Source organism: Ceratotherium simum, chromosome 6 (assembly GCF_057802395.1).
Source record: "Ceratotherium simum simum isolate JZ-2026a chromosome 6, ASM5780239v1, whole genome shotgun sequence".
In the NCBI taxonomy this organism is placed as follows: Eukaryota; Metazoa; Chordata; class Mammalia; order Perissodactyla; family Rhinocerotidae; genus Ceratotherium; species Ceratotherium simum.
In genome coordinates this window covers 81,768,883-81,793,591 of record NC_141905.1, presented here as the reverse complement: position 1 = coordinate 81,793,591, position 24,709 = coordinate 81,768,883, and the positions used below count along the sequence as shown (strand labels likewise).

At 52.6% G+C, this 24,709-nt stretch overlaps 1 protein-coding gene across 1 annotated transcript; it reads right to left on the bottom strand.

Moving 5' to 3' along the window:
• Window positions 1–202: 202 nt before the first annotated feature.
• Window positions 203–24,430, bottom strand: GPR26 (G protein-coupled receptor 26). Its single transcript, XM_004438891.3, has 3 exons — window positions 23,677–24,430; window positions 14,955–15,068; window positions 203–2,002 (listed from the first exon to the last, which is right to left on the bottom strand). Exons 1-3 carry the CDS (start codon window positions 24,342–24,344, stop codon window positions 1,771–1,773), a joined length of 1,014 nt encoding a protein of 337 aa, XP_004438948.1. The 5' UTR covers window positions 24,345–24,430; the 3' UTR covers window positions 203–1,770.
• Between the last annotated feature and the right edge of the window lie 279 nt (window positions 24,431–24,709).

The window sequence follows — 24,709 nt, the reverse complement described above, 5'->3', positions numbered from 1 at the left end:
TGTAACAACCAGCTCTCAGTGGAGAAAAAAGACCTGATTTTAGCATTTACTTTTTCTTGGTATAAATATTCCCATCATGGCTGATTTCAAGCTACCAACGTGACGTCCCCGAACACAGAATTGGGAAGAACGTGCCCCACTGGCTCCTCCGAGCAGGCCTGAGCACACCTCCAACCACAACCAGAAGGTGTCAAGGCCTCAAAGCTACTTCTGTCCTCGTTCTAGAATCCACAGGAATCTTGAAATTAGACAAGACTAGGCCAGGCTCAGTCATTTGTTTTCTAAATGAGGAGCTAAGGTAAATAAGACAACATGTTTTCACATAGACACGCACAGCACGTCTCTGTGTTTCAATACTGGGGCCACTTGGCAGTGAAAAGCGCCAGGCTCTTCCTGGTTGGTCCCCAGTGGACTGTGTCCTCCCCTCTATACCTCTAAAGTTAAATGTGCAGAGCTGGAAAGAGAGAATGAGCCACCTGGGTCTATTGCTCGCATCCTTTCCACCCTGGAGGAATCACTTAGAGTGGAGGACGGTGAAGTAACTGCTCTTAGCATTCACACGTCATTTGAAAGGGTAATCAAAGACGGACGGGCAGAAAGCACGGTCCACTCACCTTGGTTTTTATTAAATCAAGACAGAGGCTGCTAATGGGTCGGCATATGTGCTATAGTTATGGTTTTCAATAAAAATTTCACTCTCTCATCATTAGCACAGGGCACTTTCTGCATCACCTCGGGCAGCGTCTACTTTCTGTTGATCAACTTACAGGATATTGAGCCACCAGGATAATGGAACCCAATGCCTTAAAATCGAGGCTAAAACTCTGCTCAGGTCAGTTCTTGTCCATCATCTTGCAGGACGCGCTGGACAAGATGTGGGAGACAAGGTGAAATGCTTCCTGCAAATTCAGGTCACAAATCGGGGAGGGGAGACCAGCCAGCCACCTTCCTCCTGCCTCCCCTTGGCTCCAACAGCTATGACATGTAAATCAGAAGAAGGTGACTTCAGGGTCAGACTTCAAAGAACATTATTATATGAATTACCTGCCTATTTAAACCACTTTCATGCTAAGATTGTCTATACACACAAACGTTAGCTTTTTGGGGGAAAAGAGGGACAAAAATTGAATCCAATAAACCATTTCTAAGACAACTGGTCGGCAACAATTGGGTAGCCACTAGTTGTTAAACACTTTCCCCTTGGGTGCAGGGCCCAAGAGTTCCAACTAAGCACAACTGAGTGAGTACCAGCTGAATACTATCTGGGTTAAGGCAGCCACCACTACCATGTGGAGAAGAGGAGCCATGTTAGATGTGGGGCCAAACGGCCACAGCAGACCTCCCTCTCGGAGTGACTGATGTCCCACGGAGACCACCACTTTTCTTCAGCATGGAGCCCAACATCCAGCGGTTAGGGAGCAGGTGGACGCCATGCTTCCCCGCCTGCCACCAGCACTGTGTCCTTGATCACGACTGGACCAAGCGTCATCCTGGGAAGCCCCTGGCGAGTCTAGGAGCTCAAGGGAGCTTCTCAGAAAGAAAGCCAGAGCAGGCCCCATGGTCATCCTTTGGTGATAAACAGGGACGGTCCGACACCTGCCCTTGAAGACCCAGGAAGCAGGCTTCAGAGCCTCAACAAGCCAGGGAACCAGAGTCACTGGGCTTGCCCGGGGGTGGCGGCTGGTGGTGGCCTCCCGGGAGCCCCAAGCCCTCCCTCCCCACTTCTCACCGGCGGTCTCGTTCCCAGCTCTCCAGCAGGGGCGGCGTCCTTCACTCGGAGGCCGGCAGGATGTTCTGGCTGTGGGAGTCTCCTGTGAGGCCCGAGGAGCGGAGGGAGCGCCTGTTGAGGAGCCTGTTGAGAATCTCTCTGCAGCTTTTGCGGTATTGGTGTCGCAGTAAGGAGTACACGAAGGGGTCGGACGCGGCCTTGCTGTAGGCCAAGCACTTGGAGAGCACTCCCCAGTGGGAGCCGATGGGCACCGTGGAGGACAGCTCCACCAGCCTGTGGAGAGACGGGGAAGGCCGTTACCGGGAGCCCAGCTGGGCGCTGCAGGGGGCGGCCACAGACCAGACCTCCAGTCTGAGCCCGGACCCCAGCTTCCCGGCCAAGCTAAATTTCTCTGAGACTTTCTCAAGTAACAATGACAGCAACAACAATTTACAACAATAACAGTAATGACGGTGCACGTTCATCAGACACGTATTTTATCCTAGGTACCGTGCTAACTGTGCACTTCCCAAGTGGTTTCATGGAACCCTGGGAGATATGACTGTCTCCATTTCACACGTGAGGAAACAGATGTCCAAGGACATTAAGTAATTTGCCCAAGATCACATGACCAGTAAATTGTAAAGGCAGCATTTGAACCCAAGTTTGTCTGACTCTGGAACCCAAGCTTATCCAAGCAATGGGCTCATAGCTAATTGTGTCCTGGCCATTGGCTCCAACTCTGCTGCTGACCTGCTGTGTGACCCTGGGCAAGTCATCTCCCTTCCTTGGGCCTGGATATTTTAGATGAAAACTGGGGAGGTTGAATAAGATCACCTCTATGACCATCGCAACTAGAAGAGTCTGATTCTTTGCTTCAAATCCTAGCTCCGCCTTCCTAAGGAGGCTGCCTGGGAGGAAGGGCTGAGAGTGATTTTGCAAATACTCTGCAAAGTTCAAAGCATGTCTCGCACCAGGAAGAATCTGCTGGCGAGGAAGCCCTCTTCCCAGGGCTGGGATTCTAGTGACCCCGGCAATAGCAGCAGCCAGGGTACCCTAAGGTGACCCTCATTCTTTGGGAGGGAGCGAGGGAAGATGTAGCCCATGTGTCCAAGAGGCACGCTTCTGAGGGTCCTCCTAGTACCCATGGAACAACTCCATTCAGTGGTGCTAATGCCAGGCTGTGAGGTAGTAAAAGCCTCGCTCTGTGTAAACGGAATTCCCTCCAAATCAAGCCACTTATTCTCCCCTCTCAAGTGTGTCCAGCACCCTTGGCCATATTTGGACATTATCCAGCATAAGCATAAGGCAGAAAAGACCCACAGAGCTGGGAGAGAGAGCTCAGAGATCATAAATTACCCTCTCCCCCACTTGCTGTCAAATAAGGAAATTGGGGCCCAGAGAGGGAAAGAGGTTGCCCAACGTCACACAGCAAGTCAGTGGCAGAGGAAGGTCCAGTCTGTGCTCTGACTGGGATCTGGCACCTGTATTCTACCTGAGGTGTCTGCAGGATGGAGGCAGCAGTGGCTTTCAGCTTGGTGGGCTGCCCAGGTGAGGACCCCGGTACAGAAAGGACTGAGCTTGGGCTGTAAGTCTGTGCTGCCAACTTTACGGCTTTCCTTGAAGCCTTCTTTGGGCTGAGGTTGTGAGGACAAGCCCACGAACAGAGGAGGAGGGAGCTGGTGGGGCATGATCCTCCACTGCAATGCCCCTTTTCCCAATCCTTAGCGAGTCCATTCTGAGGCCCCTCTGTTTGGCTTCCCGTGTCTGGCACCACTGCCCGCCCTCGCCCTCTGACCTCGTGGGGGAATGTGGCCGCGTTTCTGCTCGTGTCCTTGGGAGCCCGCATGGAGAAATGGAGCTGTTAGCCTTTGGGAAATCTGTGCTTTTCAGAAATCTATTTTGGGAAGTGACGAATTTAAGGGACAAAAACCCTGAATTTAGAATTCACACCTAATAATAACAATGAAATAGCTGAATGCCAACACATTGTTGCTATGCGATGCCAAATTGCTCTTCCAAAATGTCTAGTCTTCTCTATATTGCTAAATTCAGTTTTAGCATTTTGGCTCTCCCAAGGGGATTTATTAAAAGAGTCAAATATCATCAAACCATTCAGCAAGATCAAAATTATTATTTGCAGGTTCTGTAGATTTCACAGAACAAAATTATTTGGGGCAATTTAAAATTTCACCACTTAGATAATTAAGAGGTAAAATCTATTGCATTTGCTACTCAGAGATTTTATGTCGGGTCTGAACTCGCCTGGCTGGGTAATAATTCCCAGCTGAGTGCCTACTTTGGGCCAAATACTTGATGCACAATCTCTAATCTTACAGTTATCCCGCAGAATGGGTATCGTCATTCCCATTTTACAGATAAGGAGATCGAGGCTCAGAGAGATTGAGCAGCAAGCCAGCATCTCCTACATGGGAACCCCCATTCCATCTGCCTGCAGCCCGAGTCCTGACCGGGGCCACACTGGGACTCAAATCTCAGCTGTGCAGATTGCATGATATGAGCTCTGGGGTCCCACCCAACCCCTGAGAACTCCTTTTCCATGAAGTTACGTGCTACCCAGCGCTTTCGTCACTTGTCCCTGTCCGCAGTGCGCACAACGACTTCTGCTTTGGAAAGCTCGTGTCTCGCCTTTGTCAGGGCCTCCAGGCAGAGCGATGCTTCGGAGCAGGACGGTCCTGGACACTGTTGCAGTTGGTGTGGCTGCCGGGCCAGGCCGAAGCTGGGGTGCCCCCTTCCGTGCTCAGATGTGGCTGGCTGACCCGCTTTCTGCTTTTCCTGTGCACTTGGACCCCGGCCCCCGTCCTGTGCCTGCTGGAGCTGGCTTTGCTTCCTCCTAGCTCTGACAGTTCCAAGCCCCCATTTGTTTCAGGGGACTGAGAAGGGGCAAGAATTCCCATATTGCCACAACCGCTTCTTTCTAATTCCAGATCTGGGCAGGCATTTGGATGACCTTGCAGTCCCCTCCAGATGACCTTTTAGAAAGGGAACGCTCCAGCCCATCTTCTCATGCCAGCTCTGCCCGCCCTGTCCTAACACCCTCCCCACTGGGAAAGGGGCATTTTTATTCTGGTCAGTCACATTTTCCTCGTGGGCAGGGTCACTGTGTGCTAGCAGTGCCCGCCATGCTCTGCCCTCTCTCTCTTTTACTCCCCGTGATGGGTTACTGAATCCCCGCTCCTGCCCTGACCCCGGCCATCGTAGGTAAATGGGTAACTTGCCTCTTGTGTCAGCCCCTTGCCCACCTAGGTCTGACTCAAGAGCCCCTTGTTTAGGGGTTATGGGGCTCAGGTGTTAATAAAGTGGGACTTTGTCTCCTTCTGTTAAACCCCTGTGTGGGTAGACTTCTGTCTCCCCAAAATTCATAAGTTCAAGTCCTAACCCCCAGTATCTCAGAATGTGACCACATTAGGAAATCCGGTCGTTGCAGATGTAATTAGTTAGGATGAAGTCACAGTGGATTAGGGCGGTCCCTTAATCCAGTATGCCTGGGGTCCTTATGCAAAGTGGACATTTGGACCCAGATGCACACAGGGAGAAGGCCATGTGAAGAGGAAGGCAGAGATGAGGTGATGTTTCTATAAGCCAAGGAGCACCAAAGATTGCCAGCGAACCACCAGAAGCCCGGACAGAGTCCTGAAACAGATTCTCCCTCATGGGCCTCAGAAGGAACCAGCCCTGCCGACCCCTCGATCTCAGACTTCTAGCCTCCAGAACTGTGAGACAACACATTTCTATCATTTAAGCCACTCAGTTGGTGGTAGGGTGTTATGGCAGCACTGTAAAACTAATACACACCAAGTAAGGAGGCCTATGGGGATGGAGGGGGGTGTTAGGCAGGATTTGGTTGTTTGCAGGTCCCTGGTCATAACAACATCAAAATGGTACCAAGCCCCCACCCCACTCCTGGAGCCCTGTGTACCAAGGACGACCCTCAGAGTTTGCAGAAGCATTAGCAGCCCCGGGGCAGGGCACCACTCCCTCCCTGCCCTCCTGGAAGCAGAGGTTTGCCCGACAAGCGTGGCTCCCTGCCCCCTGCCCCTGACCTTCCATTAGGCACCAAGGTGATTTTCCCTGTACTGCCTGGGGTAGGAACCGGAAAACCGTCTGTCACTAGGCTCCCTTCAGAGAGAAACGTTTATGCTTCTGTGCTCAAAATGCACACCTGCCCCACATGGCCTGAGATCCTTCCCCCACGTGAATCCCCTGTGGGGAGAGCCCACAAACTTGGTCTGCAAGTCAGGTCAGGGGGAGGGGAGAGGAGGAGGGGGAGGGGAGAGGAGGGCAGGAGTCTGTGTTTTTCAAGCATTTCCGGTGAGTTTAATGCAGGCAGCTCAGAGACATGCTGTGAGCACCTGGGGGAATCTGGGCAGCACCCTGGGGGTTGGGGGGATGCGGAGGTGGGAGGTGTGAAATGGTGCAGGGTACAAAGCACAGAGATATGTTTCTGACTCACGATGAGACACAGAGCAGATACCGGAGGATTACCTCTCAGTCCTATGCACCCTGCCCCACCTCTGCACCCCTTTGCTCTGTATTTGTCAGGGAGACTCCTCCAGGGAGCCACGCTCCTTTCTCTTGGCAGGAAGCCCTCTGATCTGGGTCACGGGCAGGTCTCTGTGCTGGCTGTCACAGCAGAGGGCTGATGAGGCCAGGAAGCCTGCCCCCCCTTGCCCCTTACTCCATAGGGACCTCTCACCACCAGTCCCCACCCCCCACAGCCCGGCAGACCTGGTCCCTGGAGGGAGGATGGGGGTACATTTACCAGAACTCCAAGGCATGCTCTGAACCCCGGAGAGACCAACGTCTCAACCCTACTGGACAACAAGAATCTCCAAGGAAACTAAGTTCTGGGGTGAGAACAGGATCAGTAACACCAGCAGCCCAGACCCAGCCCCTCCTCTAGGCCCCCAGGGGCTCAGTCCTTGATAACGACTTCCCAAACATTGTCTCAAGCCCCCCGATCGTGTTCTTCCTACTGTACAAAGGAGGAACCAGGGCAAAGTGATGTGTCAAGGCCACATGGCCCGAATGTGGAGGAACCAGGATTTGAACCCTGGACTCTGGGCACCAGTGACCATGTGCCTTCCCAACCACGTACCTCCTTGATTCAGTTCCGTGGTGCAGTCAGACCTTGACTTTCAACTCTTGAATTTAAGTCGTAAATTAGCGCCTCTCTTTACACTTCCATGCCTCCATCATCTCTCCTCTCTCCCCACACCCCCCTCACACACTCACACACACACACGCACACACACTGTGCACCAAATGCAACATGGGCCACAGGACATTCTTTGGGGAGCCAGCCCAATGTCTTCTTAAGACTTCTAGAGAACTTGGTCTGCGTATTTGAAGCCCTGTAAGTAATAAGCTGACACTTAAAAATTTTCTTGAGACATTAGAATGGAAAAGGCATTTTATTAATAGAATATTAACACTGGAGAGCCACCTGCATATTAAACTCCTCTCCCATCTACATAATTCCATGACTTTGGAAAGCCACAATAATGGTGCTGTCAGATCTGCAAATGCCTCAAAGCCCCGCTCAGATGATTTGGGACAACCCTAATTATTTGTAAGCGTATATTGCTGCAGAGATAATAGTCTTACAAATGCTTCTAGACATGTGAATTTTAATTCAGAAAATATTTAATTAGAGCTTTTGGGCGAGAAACTGTCGTAGACCTTCAGCCCCTGCTCCAGCATTCTGGAAAGAGTCAGATGTGACCCACCAGGGCTTTGAGGACATGCGAGCCGCTGTGACTGTGTGAATAGAGGGTAGTGACTCCTATTAAGAGTGAAGGTAGAAGTTTCCAAATGTTTCCCATGGTCATGTGACAGGTCCTAGCATGCAGGCGCAGGTGCTCTTTGGTCAGTGCAGTTGGGGAACTGTCTTTCTGAGGGTTATTTGTTGCATGGTCAGCACTGTGCCAACCAAGTCTGCCGATGGCTCCAGCCACCAGCACTAACAGCCTCTGGGCCCCACTCTAGGTCTATGCAAGCTGCTGTCGGCCAGGCAGGAGATCAGAGGTGACTCCATGAGAACCCACCGCTTCTAGTGAAAGGACTCACACACCTTTACCCACAGGAGTCTGGGTGCTGTGTCTGGGTTCATGGCAAGATGCTTGGGCATAGGAAGTTGGATCAAAAACCTATGGATGGCATCTCTGTATTTCCAGTGCCTGGCCCCCAGGCTTTGGAGATGTAGCATGGCCACAAGGCTAAATTACTGCCAGTAAGCCTGACGCTGACGTCTACCCCTTGGTTCCGCCAGCTGCTACTCCTATGTCCTTGGGCAACTCATCTCACCTCTCTGAACCTCTATGAGATGAGGATTCCAGTACTTATCTTGCAGGAGAGCTGTACTAGGTGCAATCATGTACTTCCTAGGTGCATTACAGGTGTCTAGTAAGTGACAGGTGCAGTTATAAAGACTTCATGTTCTCCCATAAGGGAAGCTTGAGAACCTATTTGAAGACTTGAATGGTTCTTGACCCAAGAATGATACTTCCCTTGCTGAGAAAGTTATCAGGCAGATGAGAATAGACTGTAGGGAAAGAGAAGGGACTCCCTCCCAGCCAGCTGGATCTTCTCGATTAACTCAAGGGGGTGGCAGATGTCACAGCAGAAGCCCCTTCTCTTCCTCAGGGTTCTGATTCTGCCAGCTCTCAGCATTCCCTGCAGCTGTCCTGACATTAACCCACACCCTTGCACATGTCTCCATTTTTATGGCTCGAATGGGTGGGAGTAGCAAGGCGGGCTGCCTGGATAGAAACGGTCACTGTGGAGCTGTGGGAAATACTAGTTTCTGCACCAACAGCTCAATGAGGGGTTTAAGTGACACTTGAACAGCTGATCTCAATCATTTCAGAAACTGCAGCTTTCTGGTTCTGAGTGGCTCGTGGCACAAAGTGCCTTCCTGCATCCTTCGGGAAAGAAAGCATGAGCCTGCGTGCTCTGAGAGAAGCGTGAGCAGTGTGAGGGCCGCATGCACGGGCTTTGGTTCCAGGCAGACCCGGCTGGGACCCTGGCTGAGTCACTTACTGGATTGGAACCTGTCTGAGCCTCAGTATCCTCGTCTTTAAAATTAGAATATTATCCAGGTTCGGAGGGTGGTACAGCTTCCTGCACAGAGCAGGGACTCACAGGATTAGTTTAAGAGACAGAGCTTGTTCTAATTCTCCTCTCTGAATTCCACAGGATCGGCCTGTTGCTGCCTCAGTGGCTTTGACTTTTATTTCTATGGACAGGAAGGAGGCAGAGAATGACGAGGTGGCATTGTATCAGGGGAGTCCTTGGGGTGCTCGGTGGCGGAGCTTGGGGTTCAGGCTGCCCAGTTCCCTGTGCCTTGCTGGCCAAATGACCTTTGCAAGCCCTTTCCTCTCTGAGCCTCAGTTCCCCCATCTGCAAAGCGCAGCTCACACGGCTTGCCCAGCCCGCCCCTTAGGGGGCGCTGTAGGGTCCGGGAGGATAACGTGAGCAAGCTTCCGAGACCTGAAAGGCAGAGCCATGTCAGGTCCAGCTAGCCTGTTGCCAGAATATACTCCTGCCAGAATAGCTCCCAGAAGCCCACCTCTACCCCACATGCTGCCTCCCGGTGCTCATTAACCCTAACTAGGCCGAGAACCCTACCCCTCAGGGACCTGACCCCCCGGGAGGGTCCGCACCTGCCTCATCTTCCAGGTTCCGTCTTTCGGGCCCAGATTGCAGAGAGCTCAGTTGACCTGAACCGTCATCACCGAACACCTGGCAGGTTGGAGGGACACAGGCAGTGCCTACTGCCCCAGGAGAGCCTGTGTTGTGCAGCCAGAGGTGACCTCCTTGATCCTGAGTGCTGGCACTCTCCAGGGCCCACCCTGCCCTGTCCCCCAGGCTTCTGCCTGTCCCAGGGCAGGGCAGCTCTCCACAAGGCCAGCCAAGGTACACCCAACCGGCATGCATCCAGGAGTATGTGGGATGGTTAATTGCATGTGTCAACTTGACTGGCCACGGGGTGCCCAGATTAAACATTCTGGGTGTATCTGTGAGAGTGTTTCCAAATGAGCTTAGCATTGAATCAGTGGACTCAGTAAAGCAGACTGCCCTCCCCAGCTGGGTGGGCATCATCCAATCTGTTGAGGACCTGATAGAACAAGAAGTGGAGGAAGAAGGAATTCACCTCTTTTTCCTGCCTCTGATTGAGCTGCACATCTCATGTCATCTTCTCCAGCCCTTGGACCAGAACTTATACCATCAGCTCCCCCGTTCTCTGGCCTTCAGATTCAAACTGAGTTACACCACCAGCTTTCCTGGGTCTCCAGCTTGTGGATGGTAGATCGTGGGACTTCTCAGCCTCTTTCTCTCTCTCTCTCTCTCTCTCTCCTATGGGTTTGTTTCTCGGGAGGACCCTAACACAACATGGTCATACAGCAAGCCTTGGTGATCTACCCTTAGAGGGTAAGGAGGTCCTGAGGAAGGCGGTCAGGGGCAATCTCTGTGTGCCAGGCACTTTAATGCCACAGTCACCGACCTGAGCAGGAATGCAGGGGAGGGTTGGGTTCTGCAAAGACCTACTGGACCTTTCTGAGAGCTTGAAGAGCCAGTAGAGAGCCCACTGAGGTTGGAGGCCCAGACCCACCACTAACTCAGTGTGTGACTCTGGGCAATTCAACTGCCCCCTCAATCCAGTCCTCAGTTTCTTCATCAGTAAAATGGGTGTGTGGATGTGCACTGGAGCCGTGGTTCACACCACCACTCACGATTAGAATCCCCTGGAAGATTTTAAAACCACAAATGCCAGGCCCCACACCTGGAGAGTCTAATTTAACTGGTCAAATGTGAGGTCCAGGTATGGTTTTGGGTTTAAAGCTCTCCAGGTGATGCTAATGTGAAGCCCAGTTGGCAAAGCACTGCACCAGATTGGGAATTAAAAACCATACAGCATGTGTCTCATCTCCTTGGGCGGGGGAGTCATCCCAGTGATTCAGGGCACCTTCCCACTAATCCCAGCCTGGCTTCAGAATCCTCTCAATACGTGCTCTGGCTAGCCACTGGCAGTGGATTCCAGTTGGCCTGCAAGGTACAACCAGCTTACCCTCCCTGGATGAGATGATTGCTAAGGAACCTTCTGCTTCCAAAACCCACAGGTCTAGGTTCTCTATAAGAAATCATTTCCTATAAGAAATTAAATCCTCAACTACATTTCCAGAGCATAGTCTGTCTTCAGCTTCACCTGAGACTGGGGTGGTCGTGTCTATGGTCGGAAACCAGCTTGAGAAGAACAGCAGAAGAGTCAATCGCCACCAGAAGTGTTAGTGGTCCCGATTCCAGTATTGGTGATAGTAAGATAGACTGTGCTGAATGACTTGCATGGATTATTTTATGTATTCCTTACCAGAGGCTGATTTCTCCCTGCAATCAATGTGTGGTTCTCAGCCCTGACTCAGAGTAAGATGGGAGAGTTTGGGTCAGGCTCCTTGGAGATAAGTGTCAGAGCAAATCCTGTTCTCCCCACCCCCAGTTTGGCAGCTTTGATGCCCCGGCAGTGGAAGTGTAGCTCTGATGGGATCTTGGCCACGCCCAGCACATACCTGGAGCCCAGAGGGCCCCCTGCGTGCGATGAGCGAGTTCACACGTGCTTGTGTCCCTGGGGTGAGCCTCTCTGGGGCTCCCAGCTACCATAAAGATTAGGCACCTCCTCAGAATCTCTTCTCCCTCAATCATGGAAGGGGTGTTGGGGCAGGGGTGTGGACAGCCGGAGGTAGTTCTAAGAGGGTTGTAATTTCAGGGGGACTAACCACGAGGATCTGCCTGCCACAAACTCCCCTCCCTGCCACCCTGTACTGGGGTCTGATGTCCCCCATTCAGGCCCTCCAAGGCCCCCTGCCTCAACACACCTGACTTCGCGGAAGAACACACTGATTTGGCTGCTCCGTATCTGCTCCCGGGTAAACTCTGATACTGAGAGGGACACTGGGCAGGGAAGGAAGGGAGGGAAGAAGTTCTGAGAACTCTCGTAGAGCTGCGGGAAGGGGGATCCCAGTGGGTTCCTGGTCAGTGAAGGATGACATGAGCGGCTGAAGGTCAAGGGAAAGAGAGAGCTGGGAGCCAGGGCGTCGGCACACCTCACACCCAGACTTCCCTGACCGCAGACTAGCACTGCCCAACAGGAGCAGGCAAGCCACAGGTGGGAAAATAAACAGGTGAAATTAATTTAACTGTATATTTTATTTAACCCAATACATCCAAGATATTACCACTTCACTGTGCAATTGTTATAAAAGCATGAATTACATGTGTATCTTTTGTCATGCTCAGTCTTGGAAACCCAGTGTGCATTGTATACCTAGAGCACATCTCAGTTCTGACAGGCCACGTTCAAGTGCTCCAAGGGACCTGTGGCTGGGGCCTCCCTCGCAGGGCTCTAGACTTGGCTCATGCTGTCCCTTCTACTCGGATTGCCCACCCCTGCAGAGCCAAGCCACTTCACAAGCCTGGTCCAGGAAGCACCAGCCAGGAGAGTTTATTCCTGCCTCAGAACCCTTGGACCCTGTCCCTGCTGAATGACATGACATGAAGTTCCATCCAGGGGAGAGGCACGTATCTACAGGGTCAATATCTCTCTCAGAGGGGGTCTCCTGCAGGACCTCACAAGCCCATGCCTCCTCTGCAGGGCTCTGCATAAAGCTCTGCACAGAGAGGGTGCTGGAGAAACGTGTGCTGAGATGAAATGCGGGGAAGTTTGCATATTTATGAGGTTTGCGTAGGATGGCCCTTCATCCATAGGGAAGCCAAGGCAGGAGCTGGGTGGGGGGTGGCCGTGGGGCAGGGGGAGGTTTTCACCAGAGCCATATTTTGTATTTATGACATTCACTGGGGCTGACTTTTTCTCCTCAATAAGTTGCCATTGGTCTCCATAAAAGATGAATAGTTTGTGAATGTTTTTAAAACTCAAAATGCATCAAATCCATTTGGAGGAAACATATCGAGTTGTGAAACTATCATCAATTTTACTGAAATATTATTTTCTGGGCACCAGTAGAGACAGCCAAGCTTTAATCAGAAAAAAGGAAAATTTTGTCGGGGAATGAGATTAAGCTAGAGAAAATCCAATCGTTTGAAGTTGGAGCCACTTTACCTATTCTCCTCTGAGGGTTCAAGTTCACCTCGTTAACCCACAGCTCCCTTTACTGTGGGATCTAAGAGGAGGGAGCGTCTGCAGGCCCTCCCTTCCCAATGCCTCTTTCTTCACTGGATTTAATCCGCTCCATTTCACGCAGTAGCCCGTCCCTGGGCCCAGCACTGCGGGTGGTGCTCTAAGTACTGAGGGAGGGTGCTGACCACAGATGTCATCCTCACCAGGCCTGTGTGACATGCTCCCAGTGCTCAATGCCCTTTAACCCTCACAACAACCCTAAGAGAGGCACTGCTCACTTCTGGTTTACAGATGAGAGGCTGGAGGCTCAGAGAGGGACGTCACAGGCCAAGGTCACACAGCGGGAAGGAGTGGAGCTGGGGTTTGACCTGGGTGGGCATGCTGCAGAGCCCATGCTGATGGCCACTCTGCTGCCCTGCCCTCGGAGAGCAGTGGAAGTCCACTCCTCTTTGTTTCCATGCCTGGGCTTTGTGTCCCCTGGAAAACCCTGATCTATGCCAGCTCCGGCGTCCTGGCCGGATGTGGCGGGTCTAGACCAGGGGTTCTCAACCAAGGGTGATTCTGGTCCCCGGGGAACATCTGGCAATGCCTGGAGACATTTTTAGTTGGCAAAACTGGGGGACAGGCGGGGAGAGAGGTGCTGCTGGCGGGTAGTCGGGAGAAGACAGGGATGCTGCTAACATGCTACAATGCACAGGACAGCCCCACCACAAAGAAGGAAGCCACACAAAATGTTAATAGTGCTGAGGTCTAGTGGACAGTTCTAGAAGGAAGAATTGATGGCTCTGCTCTGCCCAGGTTAGACCCATCCAGAGACCTACAGACAGTCCTAGGTCCTACGTTTCAAGTGAGATTCAGGTCTATTAGATCTCCCCCAGAAGAGGTGGTATGCCACAGGAAAACGGGGGAAGACACTCCGGGGTTGTGCTATCTGGAGAAGAGAAGATGGGGCTGCCGTGGGGGAGCCAGGCTCACCGTCGGCAAATTGGCAGGGCCCCAGGAGGAGAGGACAGACGTTCTCCTGCGACACAGAAAGCAGGATTGGGAGCATGGCTGCAGCTACAGGGAACCAGGCTTCAGCTCAGCATAAGAACAGACAAGGAGAAACAGGGAGACCTGGCCACAGTGGGCTCCTCCTCCCCGGGGCATGAAAGCTGACTCTGGGGACAGTGAGGCAGGGGGTCCCTTCCAGGTCCCTGCCAGCTGAGGATGCTGAAGGATGCTGGGATGTTGGGCTGTGTCTTCTCTCTCTCTCCCCCTCACACACACACACACACACACACACACACACACGAAACCTCATACAGATCCTACTTCCCAAGCTCAACATCCACCTGCTAATAGAAACTCAAAGTCTCTTTTTATTGTCAACTTTCCAAATAGTTAAGCTATTTTGGATACAAAATTATGGGATTTTCCTTTCCCTTCTAGTCCAAAAAACTGATTGGGTGATATATTTTCTCTCTAGCTAAAATGCGTGGGGGAAATTCTGTAGCTAGAGCAGGCTGGTCTTTGGAATGCACAGCCCTGAGGCCAGCGCACTGCAAGCTTGACTGGCGTAAGGGGTTGGGGACTGGGAGAGAACGTGACAAACTCACAATGCCTGGACTAACAGTGGGAGGTCCCTGGGGCCATAGGACAGGTGAGCCCACCTGGCTGGGCACAGAGCGTGCTCCCTGCTCCCTGAGCAGATGGCATGTGGCCCTGCTGTTGACCAGGGTATCCACACTGTAGGCAGTGGGCACTGGGAACCCAACCACCGCAGGGTGTTTTCCTGTCTTCTCTCCCTTTCCTTTAGGGCCTCCTGAGGCTAGGCCAGGATAGAAGGTCAGAATGATGTGATTTGGAAATCAAGTTGGAGAGAGCCTTTTACAACTCTATTGGTTCTGAGTCTAATCTAAAAGAATTCAAGGCTGAAGAGAAAAAGCACGCGCCCTCCTTCTCAACAAATCGGTCAAGTCAACTCTAGTCCCCCGACCCGACACATCCTCTGGAGAAACATGTGGCTAAGAGAGAGGCCGGCAACTGCTAGAGGTCATAGGGGCCCTGCATCACTTCCAAAGCCCTGAGCTCGTGGCTGCCCGTCCAGCTCACCTGGTGATCACATAGGGTGCGAAGCACACAAGGAAGGTCCCTATGAAGGTGCTGATCTTCTTGGTGGCGCGCTGCCGCCTCCTCTTCTGTTCCTCCAGACAGCGTTCCCGCACACTGTGTGAGAGAGGGGGAGAAGGTGACTCAGGGGGTGGCCTGCCTGGGTCACAATGCGTTATTCTTCATAAACACAGGCGGTGGCCTCGAGTGCAGGCACTTGGCTATGGAGCCAGAGAGACCTGAGGTCACGTCTTGGGCACGCTGTGTGACACCACTAAACCTCAGGGTCATCATCTGTAAAAGGTGGAGAGTGATGTAATACAATGCTGCAAAGGACTGTTTTGTTATTTAAACGCATGAAGCACACAGATGCATGAAATGCATTCAATGCATAAAGCACATAAAGCAATTAGCCCAGAGCCCAAGTGCAAATAAATATAAATTAGTATTATTACTACTCATATCCTTCACTGATCACCTGCCAGCCCCTGAGCCCACACTCCCTAAGTACTATCTCTAATTCTTATCTTTACCATAATTGATCCTGCCAGGTGCATATCACCCATCACGTGCATTGCACCTGCCCTGTTTTACAATGAAGACAATGGGTTGAGCAAGGCCAAATGATTTGCTCAGCTGGTAAGTGGAGGTGGGATTTGAACCTGCGTCTGTGTGACTCAAGGCTAGTCCTTTCCACCTGGGGCAGCCTGGACTCTGTGTGTGCAGTATGGCCTGGGGCCGCCTTTCCTCCCCACCTTCAGCCCTGTGTCTTCCATCCCAAAGCCTCAGCCCTGCCTGGAGCTATGGACCCCACTTTGGGGTCACAGAGGGAGAAATCACTTGATTCCTTTGGAGACCAAGCTTGGTGAAGCTAAGAGACAGCCAAGTCCCTGGAGAATCGGGGACACAGCTTTGAGGATGGAACCAGGAGCCTGCTGCCTAAGCCTCTACCCACACCCTGTTCCTGACTCCACTTTGCTCCAGGACCTTTCTAGAACTGACATCTCATGCCAGCTCAGAGCAGCAGTTCTTGCAGCCCATTTCCTGCAGCCACAGAGAAACGCACGAGCAACAGCGAGTCTGTGCATCACCACAGTCGGGGAGAGTGGAAAGGCAGCCCGGCCGGAAGGTTTCACATGCTCCATCCCACGGGGCCCAATATGGGCACGTGTTTCTACTCTTTACTTTTAAAATAAATCACACAATCCCAAAAATGAACAGGTTGGAAGACTGTGAACAGAGCTGCCCAGCAAGTGAAGACAACTTGGCAGAGCCAGGCCTGGGTGGCAGTGACCTGGCTCCAAAAATAAGCCAGTCTGTTCAACGAAAGCAGAGAGTGGAGAGAATATTCATGAGCCAGGTTCATGCGTAGCATTAATGCCAGGGCAGCCTTCCCTTCCTTCCACAAGAACCATCACTGTAATACTTAACTGAAACCCTTCTCCATGAGATTTCTGATCACAGATGGACAATTCCATGTTAGTTTGATTGAAGGCCTTGAAATTCTTGTGGGACTTTTTTCCCCTGACTTGTGCCCAGCTAGTTGGGGTCATCACAGACCCCTAGGGAGGTATCATCTCATCGAGAAAATCTGAGGGATACAGCCCGGGGGAGCTGCGGGAGTCAAACGGGTGACTTTGCCTAAGGTCATACAGCAAGAGTCGGTCTTAAATCTCCTCACTACGTTCACACCTGGGTTTCTGCAGCATCTTCTGCCAAAGCCCTCTGGCTCTTAGGACGTGTGCAGGACACGGGTGGGCATGGAGAAAAGACATAAGTCCCCACCCCAGAGGTCTGGGTGCAGTGAGGCGACAAACACGTCTTGGTTTGCCCGAGATTGTGCTGGTTTTAAAACTCAAAAGTCTCGCATCCTGGGAGCCTTCTCAGTCCCAGGATAGTGGTCACCCTTGGGTGCAGTGCGTTTAGCATATTCTCCACAACACGGGCCTGTTCATTTTAATATTAAAATATTTCCCCCAAAACTTTCAGTGCAATTGAGTGGAGAACGGCTGGAGATTTGGGAGATGAGCCAGGTGTCCTGAGCCATCTCAGTACACTCACCCCATGAGAGGAGTAGAGTATTCTGGGCATCCCCTAAAATATGAGCACCAAATTCATACAAATGACTTATCAAGGGTACCCCAAAGAAACTGGTGGTGGTACTGGGGCCAGGCTCTCCTTTAATCTTTTACCCTGACAATTTTGTCCATTTCTCAGATGCTTTAGAATAACCCTGATGAGTGAAAGAGCTCTGGTTTAGGTATCCTAGTCCCAGCTCTGCCCTCATAGCTGTGTGGCCTTGGGGAAGTCACTCAACATCTCTGATCCTGGTTCCTCATTTATCTAACGGGATTTCATAATAGCTATAACCAGAGCTGCCTTTTCTCAGGGACAGAAATGACTCACCAGCTACCAAGCTCCTGAGGAGTGAGGAGCTTCCTCAGGCCCCCCCGGGAGGGACTTGGGTCCCCATTGAAGGGCTGAGGACCCAGCTGTCTCCCCTCACCCTGCCACATCAGATAATCTTTTCCCAAAGACATGAGGAATGTTTAAAAACAGCTGGTAAAAGCTGTGGAGGTCTTCAGAAGGGTAAACAGAAATATTTGAGTGACTCTAAGGGAATATAACGGACACTGTTCACACTAGAATGATCAAGATCACTTCCTACGCTGTAAAAATACATGGGGAATTAATTTTATTTGTTCCTACAAGGCTTCGTGCAGCAGGGGGAAAATTAACTAGCAAGCACTCTGGAAATGCATTATTTCTTTGGGTGCCCATAGTTCTAAGCCCAATGTCTTACACCCAGAAAATACCTAATAAGTGTATGTTGTATGAATTAATGAACAACCTTTAAAAAACATCTTAGGAAAATGAAGATGCAATCATTTTTTTAAAATGGCCTCAAAATAGATGATACTAGAAATCTGTTCTAAAATAGATTTTTAACAGTGAGCTTTAAAAACCTTGAGCCTATCAGACAAAGCAAGGCTTGTCAATGGACATGAGGCCATGAAAGCTTCCACTGGCCTGGAGTCCTTTCTTGTTAATAGTTTGGTGCTTAAGTATGCGATGCCAGAGCCAGACTTCTAGATTCAAATCCAGGCTTCACCACTTAATTGCTGTGGGGCCTTAGGCAAGTTACACAGTCTCTCTGTGCAACAGCTTCCTCATCTCTAAAATGAGGGTCATAAGAGAACCTACCTCACAGAGTCCTATTAAGATTAACACCCAAAAAGCACCTAGGACAGTGGCTGGCCCAGAGTAACCACTCAATAAATGCTAACGTGATTATTATTCATTCAACTTACGTTTAATGAACAATAACTATGTTCCAGTACTATCTTGAACCTCAAAATCACAGGGCTCCCTCCCACTGCAAGAGTTCTCTTCCTGCCCTGTGCCTTTATGAGAGACAGAGAGAGAGAGAGAGCTGGAACCGAGGACGGTGCCAGAGGAGGTCTGAGCTTGAGTCTGGACTCCGTGCTGGCTCTGCGACCCTCTCTGGGCCTCCGAGGACCCTGCCGATGCTGTTTCCTAGTCTTAACAGCACCTGGCATGCTGGGAGCACAGAGGGTGTCTGGGGTGGATGCCATGCCTGGGGTTGACATCTACGTGGACCTGGTCAGGTCTCCACTCTGGGACAGACTGGCTAGACTCCACAGTCGTGTGTAGTATGAGATATCCTCTCACTCACTCTACCCAGCTCACAGATCAGGAAACTGAGGCTCAGAGAAGACAGGGAGTTGCTCACTCAGAGAGTGGGGTGCAGATGGGGTTAGCACACAGTCACTGACTCCCAGTCTGGTGCTCCTAGTCAGGAACCACAGGGCTGCTTCCCTGAACTCTTTTCTTGAAAAGAAGAGAATGGTCCATCTTCCCTGCCCAGGGCTCCCGTGATTTCCAGGTGAGAACAGGGAGGTGGCAGGAATGAGGAAGACAGGGCCGTCCCTCAGGCCCTGAGGGGTGCAGTGCAACCCTCTTGCTTAGCATCATTATTGTATAAGCCCAGTAGGAGAGCAGCTTGTCCACTGCCAGAACAGTAGAATAATAAAATCACTTTGCACTTGCTGTCATTTTTTTCTCCACCATAGCTTTGCAGAACTGAGCTCCTTGAAATCTTACGGTCCTGTGAGATGTTATTTTACTTATTTGCAGATGAGGACACTGAGGGCCAGAAAGGTTTATGCCGTGCCCAAGGTGACAGCAGATTCAGCATAGAACCAAGACTCATTCCAGGTCTCCTGACTCCAAGATCTGGGGTGTTCCCCTCAGACCCCACTGCCACTCATGGAATCACTGAGCGATGAGCAAGCTGCTCACTGGCCACACTAGTGCATTCTCGAGATATGCCTGGGCCTGGTGGGGGCAGCTGGAGTCTTCAGACTTCCAGACGGAATCTGCAGTGCAGAGGGCGAGAGGCTCAAATCTCCCCCAAGGCAACTTGGCCAGCTATGTTCACCCAGAGTGCGAGCGTGGAGTGGGGGTTCCTGAGGGCTGTGACAGGACACAGCTTCCTTGTGACAAAAAGAGATGGGCTCTACAGCATTGTGACGTGTGGGGTCAAAGAGATATTCCCCAGTAGGCTTCAGTAATAGGACGGAGGGGATGGAGAATGCTGGAATATCTGAAAAGTCAATAAATGAGGTGGTCATGGCTAAAACGCAATGGGTCTGGGTGCTGAACGAGCCCCAGCTGGCTGTGTCGGTCTTGAGCCATGCTCCAAGTACTCACAGAACGATCCAGATTTGTTTTCTGGCGTTTAAGAGAATGAAACAAAAGGCGAGAGAGGGAGCTGGCTGATGGTGGAGAAGAGCCTTGAGTTTGGGGTCAGGACACTGGTGTGAGCAGTCCTGCCCTTAGGCCTGGCAAGAGAAGCCCCTTTCCTGGGCCCTGGACATTGAGGGACCCATACGTCTCCCCAAGGAATCAAGAGCTCATAGGGCTAAGGGGATGTGCACACCCAGAGCCCACATCTTCCATTCTAGACCAAGCTCTAAGTACTTGGAACATGGAATTCCTTGCCCAAATGCCCTGATTTTGCTTCCAGAACGTATGCAGGCATCTGCCTTGGGCCCATGCTCCTGAGGGTGGAGAATGCTACCTGCGTGCTTGGCGAGAGCTGAGGGGTGGCATTGATGAGCAACAAGTGGATGCACAACTTACAGTGTCCACTTTGTGCTGGGGAGATCCTAGCCTTTGTGCCAGGGAGAGCTGTCGGGGGGCAGGGGGGAGGTGAGGCAGGATAGGCAGGGGCTGCATGCTTGCAGCCAGCTCAGCTCTCCCCATCACGTGCGAGGCTGAAACCCAAGGAGCCTGAGAATTCTAAATTTGAACCCAGCCTTGCAAAGCGTTATAAACATGTATTTGTCAAGCTAGGAGGATAGAACATACTTCATTTAACAGTTTGTAAGATTAATTTAGAACTTCTAAATATTTATATAGACGGTGTGTGAGCCTCCATCTGCACTATTGCCCCATCCACAAATCTCAGGGGCCCACCCGGGTGTGAGTCTTGGCTTGAGCCACATTCTAGATCTGTTAAATTCAGCAAGTGCCCCCTTCCCTGCGTCTCCCAGTTTCCTCATCTGTAAAATCAGGGGCACGAGGAGGTTATCTCTATGGATCCCTCCATCTACAATGTCACAGTTCTGACACCCTCAGAAGACCTCGCTTTCAAGGATTAGTATGCTTTCCCCGCACGCTACCCTGTGAAGTCATTAACCTGTGCCGGTGAGCGGGACCCTCCACTGGACTGGGAGAGCAGGCTGCCACACCAATGCCCCGGCTCCCTACCTGTGTCTCCACATCAGTTGAGACCCCAAGTCACTGGCGGCACCAGGAAAGGATCTGGCTGTAACTGGTCCGGAGCAGTGGTTTGGGAGAACTGAACCAAGCAAACCGAGCAATTGCAGGACCAGGTGGGTAATAAATATTAAGAATTCCAAATTGCTTTATGAATGTAGTAACTCCAGAAACCACTGCAGAAAGCAGGACTGGGGAACGTCTCTGATCTGATCTCTGGGTGGTATTGCAGCAAAGGAGTCCAGCCTGCCACTTGCCATGTTAAACACTGTGAGAAGAGCAGGCACCAGCAGGGAGCTTCCTGACAGACGCCACCTTGGGCCTCAGGGAACTTAAAATGGGTCCCTTTTAATTAAGTCCCAGGAGACTATTAATGTGGTGGCTGTTAAAACTCCCAGCGAAAAAAGATTCCACTGGCCACCCTGGCTGTCCAGATAAGGAAGCCTGGCTTCTGCTGATCCGGAACTGGCACTCCCAGGGGACCCCAGCTCTCAGCACCAAACTGGCTCTGGAGGCTCGATGATCTTCCTGCAGCCTTAGTGCCTAAGACTTGGGGCTCCTAGGGGCAGCCCCTCCGAACTAGCTCTGCAGCTTCTCATTTGTGGGAAAGAAGAGTTTGGAGCCGCCAAAAAGAAGCCTGTGGATCAGCTATCAGGGAGCTGGTCCCTTCCTGTGTGGCCCATCGCCCACCCTATCACTCTGGGACCGACCCCACAGAGAAAGGCAGGTCATGTTCACTGAAGGGGCAGTGCTGTCGCATCTGCCCACTATTCCATAACCTCAGGCCAGCCTTGGGCCATTGGGGCCCGTCTGAACTGGCTGAGGGCAATCCTCGCCCCAGAAGCCCTTCCTCTCCCCACTGCAGACTGATGCTGCTCTTTGGCCCTGCAGGGACCGGCGGCACTGGGAGCAGGGGATCCTCAAAGCATTCTGGGGCTTAGAAGAGATCAAGGTCCCCCCAGAGGGGAGTGGAGGAGAAAAGAGGGGACTGCAGGCCAGCAGAGCAGCTGCCTCTGCTCCTGAGACCTCTGGGAACTCTCTCTGCAGCGTCTGGCATGGAGTCAGTGAGAGATTGGCAAGAGTGGAGCCCGCCTTACACCCTAAATAGGCTGAAAACGAGCCACCACCCCTCTTGTTCTGGGAGTTGGAGGAAGAGCAGGAATGGAGTTTGTACTGGTCTAAATAAGAACTGATTCCTTTCTCAGCTCAATCACTCCTCCACTGTTCGACTTCCAGTGAGAGAGCCCACTATAGGAATCACTCAAGTCCCGGGAGTTAAACAACATTGCCTACAGCTTCTCGAGCAGTCTCAGTCCATCCTGGGGATGCGCCTTCTGAAGGGAGGTCCTCCGACCCTGGGTGATGGGAAGGGGAATAGCTCTGCGGTTATGGCTGCAGAATATTCCCTAAAATGACGATGGACCCTGCAGGGACACACGCAGTGAGTTAGCACGTGTGTATGCACGCCACCCCTGCGACATGTGCAAGTGTGGTGATCTGTCTGCTACACATGCAGTTGATATGTGAACACTTGAGATTGTGTGTGAAGCAGACACCTTTACACGCATGGGTTCATATGCTGGGGCATCTGTGTGCTATCAGTCATTTATGTGCACATATTGTAAGCGATTCTGCGAGAAAGAGTCCGTGACTAACAGCTTTGGTCCAGCACGTAATCAGGAAGGGCTGTTCTCAGGGGGAACAATGAATACACATACGCATGTCCTTCTATGTGCAGACACAGCGAAGTTCAAGGACTTTTCTTTTTGTCGCTCAGACAGGAAAAACTCAGAATTGAAAGAGCCCTTGCTCAGACTGACACCTTTGCTCTGCCCCCCTCAGCCGTGAGCGTGCATCTCCCTGGGGGAGGGGAGATTCTCACCCTAGGGACCAAGCCCTGTCCGGTGCCGTGCGGATGCCAAAGCCCCCTGATCTAGAGTTCTGGGCAACAGAGGAGGAGCCTGCCCTTCCCTGGGACAATGGGATATAAAACAGCAGAGTCCACAAAGACCTCACCAGCCGTTTCCCTCCTCGCTTTCCTCTTCTTGTAAGGAAAGCCGAGGTGAGCTCAGGACACCTTAGCAAAGAGCTTCTCCTCTCTCTGAGAGGCGCCAGGGGACGGCAGGAGTTCCCAGAGGGGTATCTGCACCGGAACTGCCTTCCTGAGGAACAGCGGCCAGGTGAGGGTGGAGGTAAGTGGGCAGGTTTTGTCCCGGGAGCCTCAGGGGTGACACTCTCCCTCTGCAGGGCCCTCCGGGCTCCAAGTCCAGGAGACAGCGGCCAGTGCTGTCTGGGAAGGGCAGGAAGAGGCCCTCCTCCCCTCAGAGCCCTTCGGATGCTCCTTTAAGGAGCCACAGAGGAAGGCGCAGCCCACAAACTCACATACACACTGGAGCAGGATCAGAGACAGCACAGACACTGGAGAAAGGCAAGACCCAGAGGAGCAGCACGTTTGCTTGGAGACCTCTTAAGGAGCTCTGTAAGCATCTAGGCCAGGCTCTCAGGGCCTGATTAAAACCTTTTAAAGGTGGTAAGCAGTGAACAGAGATCACTGCCTTCCCATACGCTACATAAGGTGAAAACTACAAACACACAAAATAAGCATAAGAAGTCCAACAAAGTTCGACTCTCTGTGATTTCTACTCTGATGCTTCAAAGAACAGGTACATTGTTTCACTCACATTTTTGGTGGCCCTGCTTTGCTGATGCTTTAAGCACCTGTCTTAAGACCAGCAGCATTGGCCCCTCTCCCACCTCAGTTGTCCGAAAAGGGAATGGAGGCTCAGTGGAAAAGCGGTTTGCCCAAGGCTGCACACTGGAGCTTGGGGGAGACAAGGACCCCTTCCACTGACAAAGACCCCCCTCCTGCCCCCGATTCCCCTGCAGCCCTTCCAGAGCCCTCACCTGGGGCTCCCCTCACCTGGGGTGGATGTCCACGAGCAGCACGAGCGTCTGCATGGTGATCACGTCGATGCGCTTGCAGTGGAAGCGGGCCACCTTGAGCACCTTGAGGTATGTGCAGCAGAGCACGACGAAGGAGAGCAGGAAGCTGAGCGCGTGGAAGGCGCCCGTGAAGACGGCGAAGCGCAGGCGCTCGTCCGGCCGCCGGCTGCACAGCGTGCAGGACGCGTACAGCTGGTGGAAGCCGAGCCAGGACAGGGCGAGCGCGGCAGCGGGGAAGGTGAGCGCGTGCAGCCACGTGTAAGCCACCATGAGCGCAGCGTCGCGGAGGCGCATCTTGGCGCGGTAGCTCAGCGGGAAGACCACGGCCACCCAGCGGTCGATGCTGAGCGCGGCCATGCTGAGCATGGAGTTGGCGGCCAGGAAGGTGTCGAGGAAGGCGGCCAGGCGGCACAGGCGGTCCCCGGCCGGCTGCCGCTGCGCCACGACGCCGGCCAGCGTGAGCGGCATGTTGACCACGGTGCACAGCAGGTTGCCGCACGTGAGGTTGAGGGTGAAGAGCGCCGGCGCCTGGCGGCGGATGTCGGCGCTGTGCAGGAGGCAGAGCAGCACCAGCGCGTTGGACAGCAGCGAGACGCCCATCGTGCCCACCAGCAGCCCCGCCAGACCCGCGTCCCACGAGTTCATGGTGCGCGCCCGCCGCCCGCGCTCAGGGCCCGCAACCCGGCGCCGCCATGGCGAAGCCCGTCGCCCGGCGACCCCTGGCCCCTGCCGCCATGGCTTCCCGGAGGGCGCACAGCCACCCCGGAGCCCCGCGCCACCTTCCGGGCAAGCGCCCAGGTGCGCCGCTGAACTGGCAGCGCCCTCGGATGCTGGGTGGCAGGCGCCCGCGGCCCCCGCTCTGCCTCTGCTTCCTCCTGCCCTCACCCCATCCCTCTAAGCTCTGTCTCCGCGCCGCGCACCCTCCTGCTCCCTCGCTTTCTCTTCCTCCCCTTTCTCTGCTTGCTCTCGCTCGCCCTCCCTTCCTGCTCTCCCCTCCACTTTCTCTCTTT